This window comes from Hyla sarda, chromosome 3, assembly GCF_029499605.1.
Source record: "Hyla sarda isolate aHylSar1 chromosome 3, aHylSar1.hap1, whole genome shotgun sequence".
Lineage (NCBI taxonomy): Eukaryota > Metazoa > Chordata > Amphibia > Anura > Hylidae > Hyla > Hyla sarda.
In genome coordinates, this window is record NC_079191.1 from 297,211,063 (window position 1) to 297,222,328 (window position 11,266).

Below are 11,266 nucleotides of genomic sequence, written 5' to 3' on the forward strand. Positions count from 1 at the left end.
GAACAGTGGGCTGTGGAAATGAAAAATTACATTTTTCATTTTTTACGGACGACTGTTCAAAAAATCTGTCAGACACCTGTGGGGTGTAAATGCTCACTGCACACCTTGTTACATTCTGTGAGGGATGTAGTTTCCAAAATTGGGTCACATGTGGAGGGGGGGGGGGGTCCACTGTTCTGGCACCATGGGGGCTTTGTAAAAACACACAGCTTTCAATTCCAGCCTAATTCTCTCTCAAAAAGCCCAATGGCACCCCTTCTCTTCTGAGCATTGAAGTTCGCCCGCAGAGCACTTTACATCCTTATATGGGGTATTTATATACTCAGGAAAAAAGCCCCCCAAAATGTGTAACCCTATTTCTTCTATTACCCCTTGTGAAAGTGAAAAATTTTGGGTAACACCAACATTTCAGGGGGGGGGGGGAAATAATACATTTTTATTTTCATGTCCAACTTTAACGAAAATTTGTCAGACCTGTGGGTTGTTAAGGCTCACTATACCCCTTGTTACATTCCAGGTGTAGTTTCCAAAATGGGGTTACATGTGGGTGGTTTTTTTGTGTTAATGTCAGAACCGCTGTAATTTAGGCCTCAAATGTACATAGTGCACTCTCACTCCTGAGCATTGTTGTGCGCCCGCAGAGCATTTTACATACACATTTACATTTCCGAAATTTTGGGGATTTTTTCTCCTTTTACCTCTTGTGAAAATGAAAATTATGGGGCAACACCAGCATGTTAGTGTTACACTAACATGCTGGTGTAGCCCCAAACTTTACCTTTTCATTAGGGGTAAAAGGAAAAAAAATCCCCCCCAAAATTTGTAACGCAATTTCTCCCAAGTACGGAAATACCCCATATGTGGCGTATTTGAGGCCTAAATAAGGAATTTGCAATAGGGGCGGACCTGGTTACAAGGATGGGGCTTGCCTCCACCAAAACCCAACAGCAGTGTTTCCCAAACAGGGTGCCTCCAGCTGTTGCAAGAATCCCAGCCTGCCAGGACAGTCTATGGCTTTCGGGCAATACTGGGAGTTGTGGTTTTTCAACAGCTGGAGGCTAGAGGCTTCAGATGTTGCAAAACAAACTCCCAGCATGCCCACTACACAGTGGTCTCCAAACTGTGACCCTCCAGATGTTGCAAAACTACAACTCCCAGCATGCCCACACAGCGCCACTGGTCCAGGATGCCGCCTTTGCCGGTCCGGGTAAGCCGGCTATGCTCCCCACCTCGCCGCCCGTGACCCCACCCCCCTCATCCTTTAGGCTGGTCGGAGCTGTCTCCGACAGCTCCGATCATTCTTACTTTCCGGGCGATCGGGTCACCCGATTGGCACGGATCACCGCAAATTGCAGATCTGAATTGACCAGCGATTTGCGGCGATCGCGGACATGGGGGGGGGCGTGTCTAGGCATTGCCACGGGATGCCTGCTGATAGATATCAGCAGTCATCCCAGTCCGATCACCGCCCAGCGAGCGGAAATACGAAGGGAGTATGCATACGCCCTCCGTCCTCAAGGCGTTATTAAAAGTAACTTACAAATTTGTTTAACTTTCTGGTATCAGTTGATTACTCCACCGGAGTACCCCTTAAAAAGGAGTTAAAGAGGTACTAAAGGAAAAAAAATATTTTTAACTCAACTGAAAGTTAAACAGATTTTTTTGTTTACTTTTACTAAAGTGGGCACGGTCATAATAAAAACTTTTTATGTGTTGTACATCTTGGCAAAACAATAGTTTTTTTAATATACATCTGTAAAAATTTCACATTTTATTAGAGAAAACTGACCCCGACAATCCCACCACTGGGGGTCCCCATACCCCTGATGAGACCCACTGCAGCCTGAGCGTGTCCAAGAGTCATGGACGCAAGATGGATGATTGACAAGGCTGCAGGAGGAACACAGCCTGCAACAACACTACTATAACAAAGTTTTACCAAACATGTGCCTCCGGCTGTTGTAAAGTTACAACTCCAAGCATGCCTCAACAGTCAAAGGATGTCTGGGCATGCTGGGAGTTGTAGTTTTCAAAAGCTGTAGGCATACAGCTGAAGGCAAAACTGCTGTAATAAATAAAATAAAAAATAATAATAATAATAATAATAATAATTAAAAAAAAAAAAGTTATCAAAACACTTTACCTCCAACTATTCCAAAACAACAAATCCCAGCATTACAGGACTGCCTAAGGATGACACACATAAATAACATAGGAAGATCTAAGTTATACACTCACCATATTGTCCAGGGTACATGCAATCTCCAATAATTTGTGTGTATGTACACAGCATGAAACCAGAGAGGAAAGGGTTACAGAGCAGGGACAGAAGAGTGATGGAGGGGGAGGAGTCACAGTGCAGGAAAGAGAGGGACACACTTCCTCCCTTTGAGACAATTTAAAAGACATTGGGGGAGATTTATCAAAACCTGTCCAGAGAAAAGTTGCTGAGTTGCCCATAGCAACCAGTCAGATTGCTTCTTTCATTTTGCAGAGGCCTTGTTAAAAATGAAAGAAAAGATCTGATTGGTTGCTATGGGCAACTCAGCAACTTTTCTCTGGACAGGTTTTGATAAATCTCCTCCATTGAGCAGCTGTAATATGCTATTTTATGGGTGATAGAGACATTAAATGAGACATGAAATATGAGTGATAGAGACATAAAAAAAAAATACATGTACATGAACAGAAACAGAATGAGTAACGCAACTGTTTTTTTTGTGGGATCTGACAGGTATGCTTTATACTTCCAGTACTTTTCAGCTGCTCTATAAAACAGAGGAAGTTGAGTTCAGTCAGGGACTGTCTGCAGCAGAGGTTTGCTATGGGGATTTGCTTCTGCTTTCTGACATGGACAGAGGTGTCAGCAGAGAGCACTGTGGTCAGACAGAAAAGAACAACTCAATTTCCTCTGTAGTAAACAGCAGCTGATAAGTAAAAGAAGGATTAAGATTTTTATATAGAAGCAATTTACAAATCTTTAACTTTCTGGAGTCAGTGGATATGGAAAAAAAAAGTTTTCCACCAGAGTACCCCTTTAACCCCACCAGGACAAAGGGCGTAGTTACACCCTCGCCTCCTGGGACTTAAATGGGCACTGTCAGATATACAACATATCAAAAGTTTTTGTATGTTTTGCAAATTGCTTTCCTCAGAAAATTTTCAGTATTTCATACTGAAAAAGCCAGTCAAACAACTGCCCCCCTGCCTGTTTGTATACATACTAGTCCTGAGGTATCCATGCGTCATGGACACACTTCCTTGATTGACAGCTGTGAGTGGAGGCTCAAAGCTGTAGGAAAAATCTTCCCACTGTCAGCTTGTGTCCTACTACTGTCAGTGAGGACAAGCTGGAAATTGTAGTTTTTCTAATGCTAGAGGAGAGGTGAGCAGACAGCATACTGAGGGAGGAAGCGGAGACCTGCACAGTGAGGCCACACACCCTCCCTTTGAGAGGAATTTAGACTAGTGAGCTAAATTAAAAAAGTGTAAAAAAAAATAAAAATTAAAAAAAAAAAATTAAAAAAAAAGGTGCTAGACACAAAATGTGTAGATGCACATGGTCAGGATTAGGTACCGAGTGATCTATTTAAAAAAATATTTATATTTTGTTGGATCTGACGGGTACGCTTTAAGGTCCAAGGGCGTAGCTATACGCCCTGGTCCCGTTAACAGAGTTTAAACAATTCTCATAAGTGGGGAACGGGTTAAACCCGGTGGGTCCCAGTTGCTACGGGAAGCAAGGACCCACGGCAAATGCCAAGCACCGCCAATCAGGGCGATGTTCAGCATTAACCCTTTAGACGCCACAATCAAAGTTGATCACGGCGTCTAAAATGAAAGTGAAACTATCCCGGTAGCTCAGCGGAGCTGATCGGAACTATCGCGACAAAATCACGATGTCCCGATCAGGTTACCGGATGATGAGAGAGTCCTCACCTGCCTCTTAGTCTGCTCCGAGCCTGTGGGGACGTAAAAAAAAATAAATAAAAATAAAAAAAATAATAAAAGTGAATTAACCCCTTCCCTATTAAAAGTTGAAATCACCCCCTCCCATTTTTTTAATAAAATAAAATATATAAAAATAACCAAATGAGGTAGTGCCACGTACATAAATTTAAGAACGATTAAAATATAAGGTAAGCTAAACCGCATGGCCGATGGCGTACACGTAAAAAAAATACCAGTCACAAAATTGTGCATTTTGGTTACTTCATATACCAAAAATAAAAAAATAAAAAAAGCGATCTTAAAGTCCCATCAAAACAAAAATGGCACCGATAAAAACTACAGACCATGGCAAACAAAAAAATGGCAAAAAAAAATTAGCCCTCATACAGCTCTGTATGCAGAAAAATAAAAAATGGGTCAGAATAGGATTTTTTTTAAGTAATAAAATAAAACCTACATACATTGGGTATCCTTGTAACCGTATGGACCTACAGAAAAAAGAAGGTGTAATTTTTACTGAAAAATGCACTGTGAAGAAATGGAAACCCCCAAATGTTACAAAAAGTTACAAAATAGCATTTTATTTTTCAATTTCATCCCACAAATATATTTTTAATTTGTTATTAAATGATTGATGTCATTACAAAGTACAATTGGTAGCGCAAAAAGGGTCTGTAGGTGCAAAATTGAAAGCGGTATGATTTTTAGAAGGAGAGGTGGAAAAACAAAAGTGCAAAATTGAAAATTGTCCTGGACCTTAGGGTGAAAAATAGGGATCGACCGATTATCAGTTTTGCCAATATTATCGGGAGATATTAACGATTTTGGACGTTATCGGTATTGGCAATTACTTTGCCGATAATGCCCCACCCCCCGCACCGCTGACACCACACCACCCCGGTCAGAGACCGCCATCGCCGCTGCCCCATTGCCTCCTCCATCCCCGGTTTTATAATTGCCTGTTCCCCGGGCACGGGATCCGCGCTATTTCTGGCTCCTGCGGCGTCCTGTGTTACGCTGTGCACTGCACAATGACGAGTGACGTCCTCAACGCAACGTCACCGTCAGTGCGCACAGTGACAGCTCAGGAGGATAGCAACGGAGCCATAAGTAGCACGGACCCGGACCCCGGGAACAGGTAATTATAAAACCGGGAATGGGGGAGACAATGGGGCAGCGGCGGCGGTCTCTGGCCGGGGCGATGCGGTTGTGGGGGGCAGTGGCGATGATAGGACTCAGGACCCCAGGCAGAGGGAGAGAAGCGGGTGGCGGTGGCAGTCTCTGGCACCGCAAAAGCCGCTGCATTTCATTGATTTAAAGCGCCCGCGGGACAAATAGCCGTTAACTTATACTGATATTCCAGTATAAGTTATCGGCCATCGGCCCTAACCTCCACAGAGTATCGGCTCTAAAAAAAAAAAAAAAAACGATATTGGTCGATCCTTAGTAAAAATGGTCTTGGTCCTTAACCTCTTCAGCTATGGCAAAAGAAAAAAAGATGCAGCGCTCCATGGTGTATTAAAAGATAAACCTGTAAGGCGTACGTAATAGTATGAATTCACCGCTCACCTGCGATGGTTGTGTATCTGCATACACAACAATGGTGAGCACATAAAGATGTAGTGTCCACAGCCGGCCAGTCTGGCATAGAAGTGAGAAAAAGGTGCTTCAAAAAGGACGACACCGGTCTAAGCATGGCGCTGAACACAGAGGATCAAACGAATAGATGGATAAAAGCAATGGTAGTTTAGTCTCCCATCATGCAATGAGTTTCACTGCAACAGCAGCTTTATCAGGCATAGTTAGAGACACATAGACAATGAATTTATCTGGAGAGTGGGAGGATACGTCGGGGGCAATAGCCCCGATTAACCAATCCAAACTCGAGCACATTATATTTCACAGGTAAATTGCATTTTATAAATTAATCCTTATAGATAAGTACAACAACAATTCAATACAATATAAAACACAGACCATAAAAATATATAATGTACGTGTACATTCTCCTGGTACGGAAATACCCCATATGTGGACGTAAAATGCTCTGCCGACGCACAACAAGGCTCAGAAGTGAGAGTGCACTATGTACATTTGGAGGCCTAAATTAGAGCTGGGCGGTATGACCAAATATGTGCATCACTGTATTTTTGTAACTTATGGCGGTTCCGCAGTATAACACGCTATTTCTTTCACCCGCCCCCCCCCCCCCTCCAAATCATGTGACCCGCAAGCGCTGTTCTGCTCTCTCCCCCACCAAATCATGTTACCCGCCAGCGCTGTTCTGCTCCCCCCCAATTAATTATCATCCCAGCGGGGTACTACTCACATATGTCACCCGCAAGCACTGCCCTAATGCTCTTTGTTGGGGGCCGCCGGCGATGGAACTCAATACTGTACGCCAGTGGTCTCCAACCTGCGAACCTTCAGATGTTGCAAAAACTGCAACTCCCAGTTAGGTTCTGTTACCTAACTCAGTATTTTCCAACCAGTATGCCTCCAGATGTTGCAAAACAAATCCCAGCATGCCCAGCATGTATGGGCATGCTGGGATTTGTAGTTTTGCAAAATCTGGAGGGCCACAGTTTGGAGATCACTGTGCAGTGGTCTCTAAACTGTAGCTCTCCAGATGTTGCAAAACTGCAAATCTCAGCATGCCCAAACAGCAAACAGCTGTCTCGGCATGCTGGGAGTTGTAGTTGCGTACCTCCAGCAAAACTACATCTCCCAACACGCCCTTCGGCGATCAGTACATGCTGGGAGTTGTTTTGCAACAGCTGCAGGCACACTGGTTGGAAAATACTGAGTTAGGTAACAGAACCTAACTGAAGGTTTTCCAACCAGTGTGCCTCTAGCTGTGGCAAAAGTACAACTCCCAGCATGCACGGTCTGTGAGTACATGCTGTGATTTGTAGTTTTGCAACAGCTGGAGGTTTGCTGGAGGTCCGGAGGTTTGAGACCACTGCTGTACCCCTATGCCCGGGCTGCAAAAGATAAAGAAAATAAACTAACTTACCTACGTCGGCCTCGCGCGGGGGACGGGAACATCGGACAGCCGTCAGCCGATGTCCCGCCCTGGCCAGTGATAGGTTAAGCGCACTGTCATGTAAGAAGCCGGTCAGAGCTCCTTACATGACAGTGGGCTCAGCCTATCACCTGCCGGGGCGGGACATCGCTCCGGCCGGTGATAGGCCGACGGCTGTCCGATGTTCCCGTCCCCAGCGTGAGGCTGACGTAGGTAAGTTAAAGTTTATTTTCTTTATCTTTTGCAGCCCGGGCATAGGGAAACAGCGTACAGCAGTGGCCTCAAACCTGCAGACCTCCAGCTGTTGCAAAACTACAACTCCCAGCATGCCCGGACAGCCGTTGGTTGTCCGGGCATGCTGGGAGTTGTAGTTTTGCAACATCTGGAGCTCCGCAGGTTGAGACCACTGGCGTACAGTATAGAGTCCCATCGCCGGCGGCCTCCAACAAAGAGGAGGAGGGCAGTGCTTGCGGGTGACATGGGAGTAGTACCCCGCTGGGCTGATTCGGGGGGAGCCGAACAGAGCTGGCGGGTCACATGATTTCGTGGGGGGGCTGAGCAGAACAGCGCCGGCAGTCACATGATTGGGGGGTGAAGCAGAGCAGCGCTGGCGGGTCATATGATTTGGTGGGGGGAGCAGAGCAGCGCTGGCGGGTCACGATTTGGTGGGGGGGAGCAGAACAGCGCTGGCGGGTCACATGATTTGGTGGGGGGAGCAGAACAGCGCTGGCGGGTCACATGATTTGGTGTGGGGTGCAGAACAGCGATAAAAAATTCAGATGACGGCACAAAAAATTTGCCCTCATACCACCCTATATACGGAAAAATGAAAAAGTTATAGGTGGTCAAAATAGGGCGATTTTCGATTACTGATTTTGTACAAAAAGTTTGATTTTTTTTTTTAAGCGGTACAAAAATATAAAAGCATCTAGCCATGGGTATCATTTTAATCGTATTGACCCACAGAATGAAGAACACGTCATTTTTACCGTAAATTGTATAGTGTGAAAACGAACCCCTCCAAAATATGCAAAATTGTGGTTTTCATTTAAATTTCCTACCTAAAAAAAAAAAATTTGGGTGTGTTTTCCGTACATTTTATGGTAAAATCAGAGGTTTTGTTACAAAGTACAATTTGTCACGCAAAAAAACAAGCCCTTATATGGGTCTGTAGATGGAAATATGAAAGAGTTACAGATTTTAGAAGGCAATGAGGAAAAAACAAAAATGCAAAAATAAAATTGGCCCGGTCCTTAAGATGAAAATGGGCTTGGTCCTTAAGGGGGGTTAAAGTGTTCCTGTCTTCAACAAAAAAATGTTTATATACATTGGTTAAAAAAAATTTAAAAAAATTTGTATATTTTTGGGTGAAAAATGCTGTCCCTGAAGCTATTGTCTGTGTTACTCTATGAGGAGTCCAAAAACAGAAAGTGAGGGTAGGACAAGCAGGACTTTGTGCAGACTCCTGGCTTGTCAATCATCCTGATGTATGAGCTAGGAGCACCTTATAGAGCCCCAGTGCCCTGTGTCTTCTTACTGCAGAGCCCTGCTTGTCCACCCACACTTCCTATGTTTGGACTCCACATACAGAAACACATGCAATAGCTGCAGCGACAAAAATACACACATTTTTTTTTTTTTTACCAATGTATATTACAAATTTACATATAATTGTATTATCAACATTAAATATTTATATTTATTTAAAGTTTTTGTTGATGACAGGTACACTTTAACCCCTTGGCTCCTCAGAGTTCCAATCATGGGCTTCATGTTCTAATTCAGTGGATGCAGGGCCATTAATGTGACTACTGAAAGATACATAAAGAAAATACTATGTGAGAACAGATTTACATCCCAATTTAGGGATGTAAAGGGGCTGAAGACTTTCCGAATGCATCGGATATGTTTGTGGGAAAAGATTTAATTTAACTTATTTATTGCCAGAAATCTTTCAAGGAGTATAGATAGATACTGGGTACAGGGTGTCCCAATACAAGGGAGCAGCAGCGAGCACTGCCCAATACAGGAGAAGACGGCAGGGAGGGAGGCTGTGTGGTGCAGCCAGCGTGGTACAATACGGGGGGGGGGGGGATTGGCAGCCAGCGTGGTACAATGCAGGGGGGGGGGGATTGGCAGCCAGCGTGGCACAATACAGGGGGGGATTGGCAGCCAGCGTGGCACAATACAGGGGGGGGGGATTGGCAGCCAGCGTGGCACAATACAGGGGGGGGGGATTGGCAGCCAGCGTGGCACAATACAGGGGGGGGGGATTGGCAGCCAGCGTGGCACAATACTGGGGGGGGGGATTGGCAGCCAGCGTGGCACAATACTGGGGGGGGGGGGATTGGCAGCCAGCGTGGCACAATACTGGGGGGGGGGATTGGCAGCCAGCGTGGCACAATACTGGGGGGGGGGGATTGGCAGCCAGCGTGGCACAATACTGGGGGGTGGGGATTGGCAGCCAGCGTGGCACAATACTGGGGGGTGGGGATTGGCAGCCAGCGTGGCACAATACTGGGGGGTGGGGATTGGCAGCCAGCGTGGCACAATACTGGGGGGTGGGGATTGGCAGCCAGCGTGGCACAATACTGGGGGGGGGATTGGCAGCCAGCGTGGCACAATACTGGGGGGGGGATTGGCAGCCAGCGTGGCACAATACTGGGGGGGGGGATTGGCAGCCAGCGTGGCACAATACTGGGGGGAATGGCAGCCAGCGTGGCACAATACTGGGGGGAATGGCAGCCAGCGTGGCAAAATACTGGGGGGAATGGCAGCCAGCACGGGGGAATGGCAGCCAGCACGGGGGAATGGCAGCCAGCACGGGGGAATGGCAGCCAGCACGGGGGAATGGCAGCCAGCGAGGCAAATTACAGGGGGGGGGGGGGGGCAGTAGCCAAGAGGGTACAATACAGGGGAGAGGCAGGTAGCACGTTACAAAAGGAAGACAGCGCTGTACACTAAAATGGGACCTCCAGCTCTTACCGCACTGACGCTCGCAGCTCCCGGCGGGATTAGGCGATACTTTGGCGCCTGGAGGAAGTTCCACCACGGGCTTCCGGCCTACACGTTAGGACACGGTGCGCGGCTGCTCTGTGCGAAAACCCCTGATCGCAGCCATTAAGAGAGCGGCTTCAGTCCTTCGCTCGATATTTAGTTACAACGTAAGAAAAGTAAGCGCTGCAAACTCGTTACCGACTCCAGATACAACCCAGGCACACACGCCCTCTCCTGACACCAGGCCTATTATTTCTCACAAAGCATCTCGGATAGAGCGGACGGTGGGCGGCGCCACAACAGGTCCTAGTAGGCACATCTGGCTCGAAACCCTGGTGTCACAAACTACACCTACGGTCATGTAGTAGGAGATTTCGGCCTAAATTGTGCATACTGTCCAGTCCCAAAGTTTTTGGACTGGACCGTATGTCGTACAATATTAACAAAAGGTAAATGTAGGGAAAATCGTAAATTACGTGTGAATCCGACTGCACAACGAGGTTACTCTTTACAAATGCAATTTCCCTCCAGGACACCTTAGACTAAATCTCAGATAAAGCCATAAGAACCAATGAGAGAAATCATACTCAAATCCAGAACAAGTGACAGTAATGCAGCCACTAAACTGGTGCACCTCCTGCTAGGTTACGATGACGTACAAGTCACATGATTTCAAAGTCACGTGACAACATGAAAAAATGAGGTAGGGAGATGTAGGAATTTCTACATATCCTCGATCCCACTGTGGTTCACGCTGAGAACAAGTGGTGAGCATTCTGGGAAAGGTGCACTTGCTATCAAACAGCTTTCTGAGTGTGTTCACACATTATTAAATACAAAGCCTGGAATAGATCATAAATAGAATATACTTATAAAGGAAGTACAGAGACCCCTCCTATCACATTAATTTCTTGCTTTGTAATAAATGTTTGCAATTAGAAACTTGGAGGGGTGACCATACCCTGTAATTTCTATACTTTTTTAATGTATGCTTTATTGCATTGAGGCTAGGTTTCCACTTTTTTTTTTGTACACCTAAAAAAAACGCCAGCGAAAATGCCAGAAAAACTGCCACAGGTTTTTCCTGAGTTTTGGCAGTTTTCTGGCGTTTTTCCTGGCGTTTTCCCTGGTGTGTGGAAACAGCCAAGTTTGTCCCCTGTGGCAGTCTTCTCACTGTCTTCTGGGTACCACTCTGTGTGCGGATGCTGAGCGCCCGGTCCACGGAGTGTAAGGAGGTGAGGAGAGATGTACAGCAGCACTGCTCACCTCCCCTGGCCGTATAGTATACAGGGG

General features: G+C 46.1%; 1 protein-coding gene across 6 annotated transcripts in view; it reads right to left on the reverse strand.

The window, feature by feature from the left end:
* The window catches only part of TAF5L (TATA-box binding protein associated factor 5 like), a 170,833-nt gene extending 160,208 nt beyond the window's left edge, over positions 1-10,625 (reverse strand). For 2 of the 6 annotated variants that reach the window (XM_056566927.1, XM_056566921.1), the window contains exon 1: positions 2,239-2,374. In XM_056566927.1, the coding sequence (XP_056422902.1) occupies positions 2,239-2,241 (3 nt within the window). In that variant the 5' untranslated portion in view covers positions 2,242-2,374. The other 4 variants (XM_056566925.1, XM_056566926.1, XM_056566923.1 and 1 more) reach the window with 4 other exon arrangements.
* Between the last annotated feature and the right edge of the window lie 641 nt (positions 10,626-11,266).